The sequence below is a fragment of the Phoca vitulina genome, unplaced genomic scaffold (assembly GCF_004348235.1).
Source record: "Phoca vitulina isolate PV1807 unplaced genomic scaffold, GSC_HSeal_1.0 scaffold101, whole genome shotgun sequence".
Lineage (NCBI taxonomy): Eukaryota > Metazoa > Chordata > Mammalia > Carnivora > Phocidae > Phoca > Phoca vitulina.
This window is the reverse complement of record NW_022589804.1, coordinates 1,399,633-1,417,528: the sequence shown is the minus strand read 5'-3', so window position 1 is coordinate 1,417,528 and position 17,896 is coordinate 1,399,633. Positions and strand designations below refer to the sequence as shown.

Genomic DNA, 17,896 nt, shown 5'->3' with positions numbered 1-17,896 from the left:
CTCGTATGATGTAACCTAAACCCCTTAGCATTGTATTCCGTTTCTCACTGGCACAGGCTCTTGATCATGTTCCCTTCTCGGCTGTGCGCTGGTTAGACAGGCCAGGCGGGGCTAAGCCAAGGCTCCCTCACCCTTGAGGTTTTAGAAAGCAGTTTCACAAGACTTTGAAGAGTTCTTGAAATGTACCTCATAGAAACTGTCATATACACATAAATGGAAAAAAAATGCTAAATATAGGAAGACACTCCTCACAAGAGAACAGAAAAGCTAAAAACAAAACCAAGAACAAAAGTGCCCAAATGTTCATGTATAAAAATAATTTAGTAAATTAATAACTCAAATAGTATTATACAGCATTCTACATGATAAATAGGAATTCTGTAGGAGAGAGGTAAGTAAAGTAGGGCTAGAGAAGCCTGCATACTTCTATGAATATAGTTTTACTGAGCACAATCAGGCCCCCTCGTGTCTGCGCGGTCTATGGCTGTTGTCACGCTACCACGGCAGGACTGCGCAGCTGCCTCAGAGGACACAGGCCCACAAAGCCTGGAACATTTACTATCTGGTCTTATAAGAAAAAGTGCATCAACCCCTCTATAGAACCATAAAAAAAGCGAACCTACGTTAAGAAGAAAAAGAAATTACAAGACAGTGCTTAAGTTGAATACAAATACATAAAACTTTTCTGAAATATGGTTTTTAACTTTTTTTTTTTTTAAGATTTTATTTATTTGAGAGAGAGAATGAGATAGAGAGAGAGCATGAGAGGGGGGAGGGTCAGAGGGAGAAGCAGACTCCCCGCTGAGCAGGGAGCCTGATGCAGGACTCGATCCCGGGACTCCAGGATCATGACCTGAGCTGAAGGCAGTCGCTTAACCAACTGAGCCACCCAGGCGCCCCTGAAATATGGTTTTTAAAAAATGGAAACAAAAGGTGAAATGGGTCTCTGGGTGGAATTTTCTTGTTTATAAAATGAAGAGTGTTACATAAATTTTGTGAAATTAATCACTTTAAAAAAATACTTTTATTTCCTAAGAATGAGACTCACAGCCTACAAAGTCCTAGAAGAGGACACCCCTGAGGGATAGTCCAGGTGTTGTTAGAGGCTACTAAGGCTCATCTGTTTGGAATTAGGATTGCACTTTCTGGAAAAAAAAATTGTTATTTATACAACCTATTTTGTGTTTTGCTAAGTTCTTTCACTTATTTATCAAGTATTGATTGGTCACATTTTTCTCAGGCATCGTGCATGTGCTAGGCATGCCCACACATATGTACTGAGGTGGCCCCAGCCCAGACCTTAAGAGGCTCACAATTCGATGAAAGCAGCAGATGTAAATAATTCATTACGACATCATGTGGTTCAACAAGCTAACCGTGCTGGAGAAGCCTGGGAAACTTCCCCATCTAGGCAGAAATTTAGATCACAGATGAAATAACTTTCCCTACATACCAAAAGAGTTAGGGGCATTCAAGTCGGAAGAACTGGGCCCCATGTTTTTCATCAGTGTGGTTTTGTGCACCTGGTTGACACAACTGAGTCATAGTTACAAGCATTGCGTCTAACACCAAATGAACTTTCCCTGTGACAGGAAGGCTGACTTGTTATTTCGAAAGGGGGAAAAAATTCGCCAAAGCATGACTTGTTTCACTGCATTCTCTTACCAGATCTGTTTAAGGACTCGAGATTCCTCATTGACATACAGCACGACAGCACCTCCACATTTACCTGTCACTTCATGCTTTATAAATACTTCACAGGTCACTCATCAATCTTAGAGGCTCAAGGAAACAAAGAGATAATACAGTCTCAGGGGACAAAAAAAAAAAAGAGCCCTAAAGAAGGTGGTCAAATGAGAATTTATAACCAAGGGCTCCTAGACCCAAGGGTTCTTCCCCATACTGCGTACCACTTCTTCATACCCTTTTTTCTTCTCACAAAGAGCTAGAGAAGTAAACATACTGGTCAATTGCCCAACACAGAAAGGAGATACCTAGACGCCATGCAGCAAAGGTTTAAATCCCAATTTGCAAAGGGTTTCTGTCTGTATCATTTGAGCCACAAAATGATTCCTTGGGATAACAGGCATTCCTCTTATGGAAAAAAAAAAAAAAAGTGGCTTCGCAAAGTAAATGGAGAAGAGAGAATTCAAATATGGCCTCACAGGTGGTTGGATCATTGCTTCATCCATTGTTTCCTTCAAAAAAAAAAAAAAGTTGCGAAGATTAACTGACTCCCATGAGTCAGGTCCAAATTGTTGTCCAAGCCCTTTAAGGGCCACCTACATTCTCTAGCAGCCCTCACAGGTAGCTGTCCCTCCCCACCGGTCAAGTATTTATGTTGCCTTGGCTTGTTAAGTCTTTTTACCATTTTTGATGGGAGGTGGGTAGAGGTCTAGGACATGTTTTTCAGGCTGGACTGCCTAGACTGTATCCAGCTCTGCCACTTACTGGCCGTGTGAGCCTAAGCAGGTTACTTATCCTTTCTGTGTCCTCATCCATAAAATCAGGATGATAAAAGATTCCACCTCATAGATTCTGTTTTAGATATACTAACCCATTTAATTTTCACAGCAGCTTATGAGGTTGTTCTGTCCTCAAAAACAAACACTGTGAGAACAGGACTTTTTGTTTATTCAGGAACTAGGAAACTGGCATTAGGAAGCAATTAGTTATGGAATGAGTGAATAAATGAATGAAGAATAGAATAGAAAGAACAACAGATGCCAAGTCCCGTTTAGCAGTAACACAAGAAACTCAGAAAAGATATGAAGTTTGTAAGAGAAGTGTGGTACTTCTAAGGTATTAGAGAGACCCTGAAATTACCTTATAAAAGGTAGGACAGAGTTGTTAATAACACTGTGCAGAACTCAGTAGAAAGGAGGGATTTACCACTCCAGAAGCCAAGTGCTCACGACCTTCCAACCTGAGAGGACCACACTCTGTGCTCTGTTATTTTCTTGACCGGAACGTTCTCATGGTATCTTTTTTTGCTGCTCTTATTAAATACTTCTTATGTGATTTCTGACATTATTACCAATCAAGAAGTTGAAGTTTTGGCCACACTATCCAGCTTGAAATGTAGCCAAAAAAATTTTTAAGAGTTTTATTTCATTTATGTAAACATCAGTGTCTGAATACAGTCTTGCACAGATGGTATAATTTAAGATTCATTTATGCCAATTTTAACAAATACATAATTTCATAAAATGTAAAGAAATTCCACATGCCAGCCCTTAGGGTTAGGAAACTACTAGTATTCCATAGCTATCCACTTGCTTCTTCAAAATTACTGCTGGATTGCCAAACGCTCTCAAACCCCTCCTTAAGTTCCCACTCATTTTATTTACATTTACCTAGTAATATTAACCATCTGAAAAAGAACAGACTGGGATATTTTAGAACTTAAGTTATTTACCCTGATTTTCTCCCAACTGCTTTTTGATACTGAGGGGTTTCAAATCAACTTGTTCCACTGTTTCCCTGATTAATAATACACTTGGCAAATATTTGAATACTTTATGTGATGCACTATGAGAAAAAAAGTTTAGTAAAAAGGACTTTGCCCTTTAAATCTTATTCTGTCACTTATAATTTATGTAAACTTGAGTAAGCCACGACTAAGAAGCCCCAGTTTCTTTACCTGATAATGGGAACGAAACCTACACTTCACTGGATTCCTATGAAGGATAAAGAGAACATTGAAGTGTGAAGAGTTTAAAACGTTACGAAACACTCAAAAAGCAACAATATAAATACTACTACCTGTTACCATGGGGGATACAAAGTTGTCTTAAGACTTTATCTTTGCCATGGAAGAACTTAAACACTAAGCCCAATGTGTCAACTGAATGGCTGATACAGGTCCTATCCTGTCAACCAGTGGCTTCCAAAATGAGACAAAAAGATGATCCACTGGAATATTGGGAAAAATAGAATTTTTATTTACATTTGTAATTATATAAATAAAACTGAAAACCCTCTTCCACTGTTATTTAATAACCAAAGCAGCACTGACACTGCCACTCAGTTTCAAGGTCCGATGTTCACCTGCCATGTAGCATGCTTACCAATGCGATGGTTAGGACACGGCATCTTCCCTAAACTGATTTATGTACTTACCTGCTTTAATTAAGCTAATTCTCACACTATGAACAAATGGCTTAAAATACTTGCAGAGAAACCAGAATTTGCAAATAAATTTCAGCAGACATAAGCAAAGGGCAAAGCTTACATTTGCCCTATTCCTAGTAAGAGTTGTCAGCCCCATAAAAATCTAAGTTTTTGAAATCAGATGTTTTGAAATGTTTCCATCACTGCAGTATTCAGCTTTTCATCTTATTTATCAATAAAGCAAATGTTTCAGTTAAAATTTGTCCAGCTACACTTGTGGTGAGCATAGCATAATGCAGAGTGTTGTTGAATCACTATATTGTAGACCTGACACTAACCTAACATTGTGTCGACTATACTTCAATTTAAAAAATTGCCCATTAAATTGTCATCAACCCTAATACTAAACAGCAATTTTTTGAAACGTTACTAAACTCTGACACTTTCATACTTTTAACAAAATGGATCAAAACTACCGAAATCTCTTAAAGATTTTCAGTAGAAAACTGTGCTTCCAAATGTTGAAAATTTTCAGTATGAAAATCATAGGTAACAGATTCTTATCATGATAATGAAGCATTCTTTTGTATTATTTTCAAAGGATATCATCATGAAATATATTTTGGCAGGATCCAAGTGAATCAAATATTTAATCATTTAATATTATGCCATGTGTTTGACAGCAAACATCAGTATAGTACTGCATGCATATAATTTCTTAAATGTACCTCTACACACTGTGGAATACATAATAAAAAATTTGGAGAACCAGATCTTATCCATCAAGACCATTCACCATTTCCGAAAAGAATATCTGGCATGAAGTTGAATGATTTAATGGTAAACCATATACATAAAGATATTACATTCCAGCAATACTGATTAACAAAAAATGTTTACTGGAGTTTTGCCCTTTGTTTCTTGTATATATCTATGTAAATGTAGATTAACTGCTTTCATTTGCTGTCAGGTCTAGAGTGTGAGTAAAGCAAAACAAAACAAGGCACATTTTACTAAATTGATACTTTGCCAAACTTACCCAAGAGTACCACAGTTTTCCTCAGAAAGAAACAGACTTCCCTCTGTCAGTTTCAAGGATTAGTTCTGGTTTTCTAACTAGATTTAACCATTTGTTTAAAAAGTTGAATTTCAAAGAATTTTGAAACTGCCAAGAAATCATTATAGTGGTTGCAACCAAACACCCTCAAGCATTTTACTGAAGGAACTGGCAGCTGGATTTGCATGTGGAAATGGAGTCATAAATTCGTTTCCAGTGCTTAAAAGACATTCAGTTTAAAAGAAAATATACATCCCAGAACTAGTTAAAACAGCAGTTTATCACTTAATAAAGTAGTCAAAATCCCTTGGCTCATTCCTCACTTCCTCTCTCATAAACAAACTGAGACTGGGAGAAATCTGAGAGTTCACCTAATCTAACCTTTGGCTCGTGCCTCTCACTGTTCTAAAGACAGGGGAAGGCAGGACATAACCTACAGCACTCCAGACTCATTCCCATTGTTGCTTCTCCAGGCTTTGGGGAACCACTGCAGTCATAAAGCTCGCTATTTACCCTGACAGCTAACTCAGTTTTGGGTAATTCTGAAAGTTAGAACTTTGAGCCCTATCTTGGCCTCGACAGTCTCACAGAAAAATTAAAATGTAAACAAACCGAATAAAATCTAAAAGTCTCAATTGTTTTCTACCATGTCATTCAACAAATATGGCCTGAGGGTCCACCACAGACTTTTAAGTACATAAAGGTAACAATACTCCCAGAAACACATCAAAGAAACAACAAGACAACACAAACGAGTATTATTCGATTTTCTTTCTTCTACAGACATTTATTAAAGGTCTATTTATCATGTATCACACTATATACAGGGAACAAAATGGTTAATAATACAGAGTACATTCCTGCCCTCTGAATTTAAAGACTAGAGAAGACAAACAATTATGACAGAGAATGCTAAGCAGTATTATATTATGGCGCCTCCTAACACAAATATCTATAATTCTGTACCCACCAAGTCCTCTCCATAATCAAAACATTTACGTGCAAAGTTGCTCAGAGAAATAGAAAAAAAAGACTTTAGTAGAGGTGATTTTAAATTCGATATGAAATACATTCTTATACACATTAGCTGCTTTGTCAGTATTCGCATCCTGGAAATTAGGTTGAAAATACACCACTCTTTTAGAACTCTGGAGACAGGTAACCTTATTTTTTAGAACACAGAACCAAATATATAAACATAGCATCGTTCCTGATTTGTGCTTCTAGAATCCTATAGAATTAATTCTTTGCAAGCTGATAATACTTGTGAAAAGCCTTTGAAGAGACAAGAGAAGTGTGGTCAATTTTCCAAACACTTATCAAGTCCTAGGTAATTGGGTTCTGAAGACACACAGTGAGATCGACAAATTTTCAATCTGGAAGAAGGTGAAAACGTGCTATCAAAATCACTCCATGTCTACAGCAGTTAGAACAGTACTACCTGAGCAGAGGTGACTGCAAAGCACAACGTGAATCAAATAATGGCATCTCTCCCACAAATGGAGAGCACTGGGGAGGGTCTCACAGAGGCCGCATCAAGGTCCTGAGTGACGAATGATCAGGTCCAGAGGTAGGATGGAAGAAAGTACCCAGGTAGAAGTAGTCATGTGTACGGTCACTTCACCTTTCTAAGACATGACCTGCCCGGAATAGCAGACCAGTGCCTCTCAGAGGTCTTAAAAAGTTATCTAAACCAATAAAATAATGATAAAAATCCGGTATCTAGAGATTCCTCCATCGAAGCAAAGATACAGGAGAAAAGCCCTCCCAGAAAATAGGGACTAGGTGTAGCCCCACATTTTCAGTTTACTGAACTGAGCAGGAAACAGTCCATTGTTTAGTAGGAAAGAGCTGAAAGATAGCAATCAGTGTGAACAATAGTGTAACTGCAAGAAGTCAACTTGGCAAGGGTACTTAATTTGTAATTAATTTGAAGCTTACAAAGCTCTCCTTCCAAGTTGGAGGACTAGAAAAGGAAAGAAGTTAAGTTTTCCTCTTGAAAAGGACCCTGGTTTAGGAAAGAAAGGGAATAGCCTAATTTGGTAAGGAAATGTAAGCTTTAAGCCAGTTCTCCTAAAATTTCAAAAGGAGCCAACGCAATGCAATTAATTATATTAAACTAGCCTTCAAGATGCTTACAAACTGGGATTCACCAGAAAATCTATTGAAATGCTACTCCAAGTACCATTACTTCTTTGTGAAATGGCTTTTCTTTTACTCTTTAGCCCCAAGGAGGTCCTTAGGCTTGAGAGACTAGCCCTTGTCATTTTACAATTAGATGCCATGTGAGTTTAAGCACTGTAAGAGACTCATTTTCCCCATCTAGAAAATGAAGCTAGTAATATCTATTTCATAAGATTCTTGTAAGGTAAAGCACATCAAGTTCTTACTACAAAGCTGGCATCTAATCAAAAAATAGGCAAAAAAAAAAAAAAAGTATTAATCACCCCATCTTTCTGGCCAGGGTAATGCAGGCCTATGATCTGCAAAGATAGCTTTCAGCAGTTTGACTTATCTCAGCAAGCCTGTTCCCCCAACGAAGTCCTCCACAGAACCATCTTTCCACCAATAACATATCTGCATCTCGAGATATCCTGAAGCATCTTCTCCTTACAATAGGTGCTGGGGTTCCTCAAGGTAATTAGAGAAAGGAGGCACACACGAAGATAATTTAACTGGGAATAAAATTTGCACTACGAACAAAATTAAACACAAAATTCAAATCCTAATCAGTTTGGAAAAAATCATTTCAATAGAGTAATATTCAAAGGGAAAAATTTGAGTTGCGTATCTTTCCTTTCATTCAAAGGCTGAATGGTGAAGCCACCTAAGACTTCCAGACTTTTCTTTCCTTTTTCCTGTGTAGTCTCTGGTTGTTCACATTTCAAAATGGCGGTTGCTGCTTTCCAAGGAAATGTTCCGGAGGGCAGCTGCCTTGGAGGTAGGTCACCAGGACTGCTCATTTTTCAGGCACAGAAAGACTCCAGAAGGGAATGTAGCTGCCAGAGGCCTCTGCTACCTGTTAGAGGGAGGCAGGTCCATGGCTGAATGCTGCTCTGCCTCTTAGCCCCAAAGTCTGTGCTTGGCTGTTGTTTTAAAAGAGCCCCTCAACAGATGCTCTATGTAACAACTAAAAGACAATAAAAACTAGAGTTACAAGCCAACAAGGATCATACTGTCTCTTAAGACTGTTTAATCATATTAATTTAAATAAAAATAAATAAATAAATAAAGACAGTACTAGTATTTGAAACGCTGGTAAATTTTTAATGCTATTTAAGACATTCACAATAATGCTATTTTGCCATTCTCAAAAGCTGAATGCTTAAGCAACATGTGTCATGCACACAGCCAACATGCTCAAGAAGCACATGCAGATGCATTTGAAATTAACTACCACTGTATAAATCTAATATAATTTTGAAATGTACTTAGAAGAAACAGGCTAATCTAGCAACCCAGATACATTAACACATATACCTTTCAAATTCTACAGGGAGGCTTAATGCTGCTTTGATCCGTATTTCCAGGCACAAGGCTATTTATCCCATTTACAGAGCAAATACTGGGGGGGGGGGTGGTAATCTTCTAATAGAGGTATCCCCCTAATTAGAAGGAAGAATGAGAGTTTTAAGACAGAATTTTGTAAACTGCACAAAAAATGAGAAGACCTCATTTTTGGGGGAAAGTTTCCTATTTTATCTTCCTAAACAACCGCTCTCTAATATATTAAAGAGTCTGAGAAGTTCTGAAATAAAGGAAATGATTCAACACAATCTATACTTATTCAACTACTAGGAATTCAGGAAAAAAAAAAGCTTATTAATTTCAGCTCCAATTTCCACTTTGATCCATTCATAGTGGCTGCCTGGAACCACCTCCAAAGTTTCACAAGATGAAGTGAACAGAACCGATGAGCAATTCCTACTCAGCAGATGTGTGGGCCACTGTTGGGCCATGAACAGTATGGAAAACGCTGATACAGGATAAAGCCAGGGAGCTTTCAACACTTGCTCCCGGTTCCCTTTTTTATATCCCCCTTCTGTACTTAGGAGTTCGTAAAGGAGGTAGGGAAAGGGGAAATAATATTGTGTTAAAATGCAAGGAATGGTTAAGTCCCTATCAACTTTACTCTCTAATCACCCTTTGCCCAAAAAACGTTAAAATCTCTAAATTTATGGATCCAATGAGAGTAATGATTTAAACATCTTTTCTAAATGTGAGGAGAATGTAAAGAGTGAAAAAGTTCCTCTTTCCTTAGTCAGTAGTCTATGTTCTGAGCAGCAGCCAGTTTGAAAAAAATGGGGGAATCTCCCAGGGAAGAGTGGCAGGTACGCAAACTTCTCTGGAAGAGCCACCCTCTCCACCAGAAGACAGACCTAAAATGTCAGAGCCTCACGTGGTTCCTTCTTGAGTCCTTTTAGGGGAAAAAAAAAAAAAAAAAGCAACCCCAGGAGGCACAGCTAGTTCAAGGAAGTGAAACAACCTTCGGCTGACCTTTTCTTAACTAAGTCTTGATCTTTTAGGGTTCAGGTCTGCTTAGGTTAGAAGCATCAGACTTGGGAGAACCAATTCGATGTGTGCAAAGAGAATAAAGTGAAAGATCACTCGCATAAAATAGTGCCGGCAGGTAAGAAATAGCAAATAAGCAGGCTCAAGAAGAAATGTGTGTAAAAACCCTAATCTTTCCAGTCTCCATCTCTCTCTCCCAGATGAATCAACAAACATTGCTGGCTTTTAAGAAGTTAAAAATTTCAGTGGAGCTCACCCAGTTTGTTCCTCAGATGTCTCAAATCATGTACCCTCACAGTTCCCAGCTGCATGAACAACTGACTGATAAAATCAGTGACATCCTATGAAGAGTTCACAATGGGAAACTAAGTCATCATGTTAAGATTAAGCATCACCATGAAAGAAAACAAAATTAGGCATGGACTGTTAAATTGAAACACTATTAAGAGTAAACCCCAAGTTGTTAAAATTTAAAAAAAGACAAAATCTGGATCTCAGTATACTGAATCTATATTAAAACAAGCAAATTACCCGAAAAACAAGTATTCTGAAAGGTGAACCCAGAAAGCAGAGTGAAAAAAATGTGACAAAATTCCCAAATCTTTAACTGTAGAAACATGATTGACATTTCTGGCTGTTGGCGACAAGCTGGAAATTTATAAGTCACTAGCACACAAGATGGGCTCTAAATCCTCTGGTATGTTTTTCCCAAATTACGGCTCATTTTCAGTACCAACCTGCTTTAGAAACACCCATGGAAATATTTTTTGCTTAGAGTTCTACTAAGACTGGTGGGCCCCAAACAAAAACCAACAAAATTTGCTTGATGGTCATAAGATAAAATTTTCAGCCATGAATCTAGTTTCTGTTCTACACATCTTCAGCCCTTGAGTGGCTTAATCTTCAAAATGAAATCAGTTCACTTTCTCGGAGAAAGTGAAATGAGAAGCAGGAAAAGGCTAAAAGTCTATTTAACTTGAGGGTGTTCTTTGGGACTTAAGTCTCTTTCATTTGACTTTCTTCCTCTGAGCAATTAGATTAGACGGTGTGCAGAGGAGCTTTATACATACTCATCATAAAAAATGAACAAAATACATAAAAGCATAAAACAAATCATTTATCCACCCAACACCAAGTCAGCCATAATTAAACATCCCGTTTCATTACATTTGGTTTTCATTTAAGAGGCTGGCTGCTTTTAATCTGCAGGTACTCTCAAGCGGTGGAGATCTGTTGGGTTTGCCGATTATAACCAAATGGTAAAGCTATTAAATTTGATGACTCTTAGAAACCAGCCTGCAGATAGTACTGTCATTTATTTTGGCCAGCACATAGTTTTAAAAGAAAATTGAATACGAATGCTTCTAAGAAAGTTTCCATTTTGTCATAGGTCTAATTACTCTTTACTGTTTTATATGAGGGTCATTTCAAATGCTTAGGTATCTGCCTGGGTGGGCCCTTAAATGCATTTGAGTTTGTAACCCCCTCAAAGCGTTCAGATAATTGAATGTATGTGGAAGTTGAGTAGAAAAACTTACCTTCTAAGAATATATACCTAGTGCTTCCTGCCAAACTCAAACTATCCAAAAACTTTCAGTGTCAAGATTTATCTCCTTCCAAGCTTTTATCTAGCTTGAAGTCATATGCAAAAAAAGATGATCCCCATTCAGTCCCAATGTCTCAAGCAGATAAAACTAAGGGGGAAAAAAAAAGAACTTACAAACCTTAAATCATGAAAATTGCCCTCAGGTGAGGCCTGAGAACTTAATAAAGCAAATTCCTAGCAATAGTAGTGGTATCACAATTGCTCCAAAGTTGGCATGCGGGGAGAATGCTGTGGAAGCTGTCTGGGGAAAAGGTGGACCAGCAGCCTAACAGAATACTCTGCAAAGATCACCTGCTGGGCAAACTCTAGCAGCAACAACAGACAATCGAAAGCAAATGTGCAATCTAATGAAAGCAAATCTGAAGAGGGCAAAAGGAAACAAGTGGTAGGGTTTGGTATGAGTCAATGGAGAGATATGGAAATCCACTTGATTTGTAGACTAACAGTACACAAAAAAAGATGATAGATGTATATGGCAAAAATGTCAGATGTTTCTTTAACAGTGGTAGGCTGATGTTGTAGTTTACATGAGACATTTTAAATAACAAATACTGCTTACGCCTTGGTAATTCTTCACTTATAAAAATAATTTTGATTTTCAAAGCTGTTTTCTAAGTCTGTAGAAAAAGCCACACGTGCTTTGCTTATTTCAATAGGTCTGCATTTTTCTTGAGTTAGAACCCAACTTGGTTTCCCCAGCACCACTGCAGGAAATGCCCTGATGCTTCTGGTTAAAGCCAGCAAGCTGTTTGTGTTAGCCAGGGTCATCCAACATGCTTGCCTTTCCTAGTATCTAAAGTCAATTCCAGGGGCACCTGAGTGGCTCAGTCAGTTAAGCGTCTGCCTTCGGTCATGATCCCAGGGTCCTGGATCAAGTCTGACATCAGGCTCCTTGCTCAGCGGGAGCCTGCTTCTCCCTCTTCCTCTGCCCCTCTCTCTCCACTTGTGTGTGCTCTTTCTCTCACAAAATAAAATACTTTTTAAAAAATAAAGTCCATTCCACTCTATCATTTTTCTTAGATTTTTTAAAATTCAGTTCCCCATTACCCTGTCAGCTGGATTTGCTAAAAGAACATAGATTTTTATCACTCTGCAAAACATGCTGACCTAGAACTACTTGATTAGGTTAAGAGAAATTTTAAAGCCAAGTATCTTATATATATTTTACTCTGTTTACTGAAATTATGATCCCATCACAAGGCCTAACTATCATCCAGTCAGAGTGATTGATTTCTCAGCACAAAAACAGCCCTGACAACGGTTCTGGTTAAATAGGCACTTGAAGAAATACACTGAAATCAGTTAACAGAAGAACACTCTTCCTATTTTTATTCCTAATCAGAAAATGCCATTCAGGAGCCTGTGATTAGGTAGGATTCTAGCCTACAACAGTGTATCATAGTGATTCTCCCGTGTGGCTGAGTATACTGATAACCTTATTTGACTTTATAAAGTGGCTCTCTACTGACCTATGACTTACGTTCTGAGGCTACGGAAAAATACCAAATCTGCTTACACTGTGATTTAAAGAGAAATACAAAGAGGTATTCGGATTCCTCCTCCAGCCACCAGCTGTTGCCTCTGTCCCTACCAGCTTTGGACTCTTCTTTAAGCTGAGAGCGGACAAACTGATGGAAAGGTATTAATATAAGGAAACCGCCCAGATCTATTTCTGGTTATGGCTCAGGGAATTAAACGGTGACTTTAGAAGTTTGCCCAACAGTTTCTCCCATTCTACAGAAGGGAAGAATGAAAAATTTTCTAAGCCATATGGGTAAAACTATTTTATTTACTCATCTATACTTACATACAACTCCCATCTAACACTTAAATAATTTTTTATTCAACCCATTTCTCAACAGAATTCTACTTCAATGATTCATTTTCATTTTTTTAAACAAATTCTCGACCAAGTGCCTAGTATGTGTCAAACAAAAAAGGACAAGGGGAAAGGAGGGTAGAGTCTATAGTGAACAACTGTCTTGAATATCTCCTTGTCCATCAATTACATAGGCAAGTTGTTCTCAACCTGAAGGCAAAGAACTTTCGAAGGGTTATAGCAGAGTACCTACAAGGTCTACAGAGCCCTGGGCTCATCAATATGAAGACCAAGAATTATATTCGGAATGAATTATACTTACCATCAATGTATTACAACTTTAAAAATTCATATAGATACTGTCTTTTTTTTTAAATACATTTTATCTAGGAGTGATATTAAAACATTTCTTAAATGGTCAAGCATGAGCTCCAACTACTAAAATGAACAGCCTGCCCTCAACAGCCAGAATGGATCAATCAGCTCCCACCAGGTGATTATCAGAGCAGCCAATCCAGGCAAGAGGGGAGAATTTTTCCTCTTGTTCTCTCTTTCCCTTTTTCATGTTAAAAAGGGATTCTCATGGGGAAGGAAAAAAAAAAAAGGAGTTACTATTCTAAGAAAAATAGTTGGCTTAGATGTAACACCATATTGTAGTTATTAAATTACAAGAGAAATCACAATAAATTTAGAGGTTACGCTTTTGTTGGTGCTTTGTTTTTCATCATTTTTAAGAGATTCATCCCCACTTTCCCATGCATCCTACAATTGGCTAACTCTTAGCAGATGTTCCAAAGGTTGTAAAGCCTACTTCATGAAAAAGTCTGTGTTTGTTTGTACTCTATTTATAGCAAGAAACAGCTAGTCCCAGGTTTGTGTCCTCAATTTACTTAAACCAGTTAACACTCTGCTAGCAGGAGAAGTTCCAACTTCAGATGGGTATCTGGGATGGACTGCAATGTGTGCTAAACTATTTTATCCTAGAATGTATCTGCAATTGGAAGTAATGCATTAGAATAGAAGAATGGACAAGACTTCTTCCCCAGTGAAAGAAGAAAACAAGCTGGACTGGCAGGGCTACCTTTTACTTTATTTAGCCCAAGGAGTAACTCAAGTTCTCCATCTCTTTGTCTCAGCTTAGTAAAAGGAGTTATTCACATTAACATATCGAGCACATTCTAACAGACAGTCCCCGACTTTACAACGGTCCAACTTACCATCTTGGACTTTACGAGGGTGTGAAAGCTATACACATTCAGTAGAAACCAGACTCTGAATATTGATCTTTTCCTGGACTAGCACTATGCAGTAGGATACTCTCTTGTGATGTGGGGCAGCAGCAGGGAATCAGTCAGCCCCGTGATCCCAGGCCCCAGGGCAGGGCTCGAACTCAGGACCCTGCGATCAAGACCGCAGCTGAGATCAAGAGTTGGACACTTAACTGACTGAGGCACCCAGGTGCCCAGTGCTGTCACTTCTGGTTATCTTCTTAATCTAAAAATCAAAATTCTGAGGGTCTGATTAGAAGAAGCTTCAGATATCAAATCCCTGAAAATACAAATGCATTTCCAACAAAACTAACCTTAAAAAAGGCAAACCACTTGTAGTCGTTCAACACAATCTCAAAGCCTTGATTGTAAATGATGGTGAAATGGCCGGTATTGCCAAGATCATCACGTGCTGTGTCCAGCTTCTCAAGATGCACCACTACTTTTTTTTCTGGTGGTCCTAAAAAAAACGCACAACAAAGGAAAATTATTTGGACTTCAACTGGGAGGGGAAATCTCCTCTACAATTTCCATTATTTTTAAGCGGCTTTCCTTTCATGCTACCGATTTGGACAAGTCTGGCTCGTGAAGATATCAGTCCCCATCCTGTTGCTTCCCTCTGCACACTCCCACAGAGTCTCAGGCAAGCCTGTGATGTAAAGGCTCAACAGGTAGAGATATGTCAAGTAGCCCAGCAGGCAGAGACCCCGAAAAGTACAGCCCTTACCTTCCCAGAACATCCAAACACTGAAGAAATTTGTCCACTAAGGAAAAGGAGGAATAAGGGATGTTTAAAATGATACACAAATGGGTAGAATACAAGACGCTAATCAAAAAAAAAAAAAAAGGGAAATATAAAATATAAAAGGATCTGCTATCAGATTATAAGGACAAAGGAAATTATCTCTTCAGAGAAGAAAAGGGGTATCTTTTTCCTCAATGGCTCTACAGTTCAGAACCTCAGAATCTGAATCATTCCACAGTATTGAGCAAACTCAAGATTTCTATCCTATAAAGCTAGCTCGTGCTGATAGGAACTAAGCTTTCAACTTCCAGAAGATGGGGTGCAGATCTGTGGGTGTCTTTACTAGATTAAAGTCAAAGATATGACTTATAGGCAGAGGCTGCCTGAAAGGGTTCTGCTGTGTCCATCTGGAGGTTTCACACTTTGACGTTTTTTTCAGATTAATGCTCTGAAATAGGAGATTGCATGTGACAAACAGCGCCAATCCTGATCTCCCTCTCCTTCGGACCTCCACATTACACTTTTAAAACAGAAGGTGTTTATAATGCCCAGGATTAGGAAATGCCACACAGTCATCTGGAGTTAGACAGTTGAATAGGTCTGTTTTAGTAACAAATGACCTGGCAATCTTCCTCCTGCTGACAAGTAAATTGCAGCAGAGAGATTCACTCACTCTGCACATGCCACAGTGTGGTAAGGGTTTGGGCAGAACAAGAGTGCCTCTTTTGACTGGGGATTGCTTTTTTTCTTCTCCTTTCACTAAATTCTTTGTCCTCAGTGTAGCAATGTTATCTGAGGGCATATGGAATATCCCAGCGGTGTTCTAACACTAAATATTCATTGACAGCCTTCCATCAGCTAGACATTGTGCTTGTCTCTGGGCATTCCCAAATATAATTACCGGCTAAAGAGTTATTTAAAAAACAAAACAAAACAGAAGAAACGGGGCGGGGGGCAACTTTTATATATCTCCCAGCAACACATGAAACACTGTGGAGCCATACCAAAAGTTTTCTTGGACTAGTAGCATCAACACACGTGTAAATCAAAAACGCTGGGCATAAGGGCTCTTTCCCACAAGCTAACAAAAGGAAGAAAAAAAAAAAACTTTTCTTGCTATACTCTCCAGTGTTTGAGCTCATTTTCCATGGGCAAAATTTAAAAAAAAATGAAGATTGGACAGGGAGATCAGAAGACTGCACGGTTTCAATTCCTTTCCAAACTAAATTGACCAAAAAACAAAAACTAAGGGGGGTTAAAAAGTTCCTGAAGAAAGTGTTTAGGTCCGATAATAACCAAGGAAACGTGAAATTAGAGGCTCTCAGCTGCTGAACTTTGCCTTCTTGGACCTACAGCGGCAAAGGGCACCCCAAGGGGCTTTAGGTCTACCCAACTTCCTACTGGCACCGGCCCCGGGTGGGGACGCTCCACGTGGGCGCTGCGGAAAGAAGAGCTCGGGGACGGAAAGGTATGAGTCCCGGGCTAAAGCGGGTAGGGGGAGAGTCCCGGGGCGCCGGCGGCTTACCCATGACCGAGCAGTTGACGTTGCGTTGGGAACCAACAGCGCCCACCTGGAAGACCCATGTGCCCAGCAGGTCAGGGTAGGTGCAGTTGGCCGGTGTGTCGCAGTGCGCGGTGCCGACGCCGGACAAGAGCAGGAGGAAGGCTGCCAGCAGCAAGCGGGGCCAGGGACCCATGCTGGCGGGGCTCCGGAGGGGAAAAGGCGAGATCCGTAGCCAGACAGCAGAGGACCGAAAGCTAGACGATTCGAACAGCGCGTGCCTTAAAATAGCCGGAGCTGCCGGAAACCGGCGGCCGGCGGGGGCGGGGCGGGGCGGGGCGGGGCGGGGCGGGGCGGGGCGGGGGCGCCGCGGGCGGGGGGAGGGGCGTTCGGGAGCAGTCCAGCCCCGCAGGTGAGGCCTCCCGCGTACGTGCTGCTCCATACATGGGGGTGGCTGGAGCTTGAGCCCGGAGAGAAGCGAGGCACAGGTTCTATGACCATGGGACGTCTCAAATAGGATTTAAGAGCCACAGTGACTTTGCTCCTTGAAAAGTAACGGGCGGGGGTTGGGGGGCGGGGGACGTGGAGAGAGAGGGAATGTGTGTGGGCGGGGAGGCGACCAAAGATCAGAAAGAGGCGGAGACAGAGTCTCCGGAGGGAGACTGAAGTAGGGAGGCGAGGGGTGGAGGGGGGAATAGAGAGAAGGTGAGTCCCAGAGTGGGAGAGGTCTAACAAGTGAGGTTTTCTTTTACTTGCTTTTCTTCCGCACTTCGTCCTCACCAACTCAGTTTCCCGCACCCCCTCGGAAAAATTTTACTTGCTACCCCCAGTCACCCTAGCTGTTTGAGAACTGCTCTTCCTTCCATTTTCCAAAACTTTCTTTTTTTTTCACAACCCTTTTTTGCTTGGTTTTATCTAGTTTCCTGTTAATGTTGTTTGTTATCCACAAGAGAATTCATTTGTAGTGCAAACTTGCAGTTTTTGTGTATTCGTTGTTTTTTTCCTCCCCTGCAAACTTGATAGGATTTAGTTAACACATACACGCACACATATGCACAAAAGCTGTAAGAGATTATGTAGCTCAAGCCCTTCTCCTCTTACCGATGAAAAGCAGGAGGCTCAGAGAGAGGAAGTAACTTGCCCAGCATGAGGAAGGAAGCTGGTGGGAGAAAGCTGGTCTTATGAGCAGGTTCCAGTGTGCCAGTCTGACTGCCAATAATTATTAGGTAGCACTGTTTTCAAGTGCCTCTTTGTTTAGTTTAAATATCACCCTTT

At 39.9% G+C, this 17,896-nt stretch overlaps 1 protein-coding gene across 3 annotated transcripts in view; it reads right to left on the bottom strand.

The window, feature by feature from the left end:
- CTSC (cathepsin C) overlaps window positions 1-16,927 on the bottom strand; it is a 39,783-nt gene extending 22,856 nt beyond the window's left edge. The window contains exons 1-4 of one of the 3 annotated variants that reach the window (XR_004298526.1): window positions 16,646-16,927; window positions 14,690-14,835; window positions 8,651-10,023; window positions 951-8,300 (exon numbers count right to left, since the gene is read on the bottom strand). Coding sequence is in view for 2 of the 3 variants with exons in the window: in XM_032397653.1 (XP_032253544.1) it covers window positions 8,290-8,300; window positions 9,939-10,023; window positions 14,690-14,835; window positions 16,646-16,817 (414 nt within the window). In the remaining variant the exon portion in view is untranslated. Of the gene's footprint in view, window positions 1-950; window positions 8,301-8,650; window positions 10,024-14,689; window positions 14,836-16,645 lie in introns of those variants that run through there. The other 2 variants (XM_032397653.1, XM_032397652.1) reach the window with 2 other exon arrangements.
- Between the last annotated feature and the right edge of the window lie 969 nt (window positions 16,928-17,896).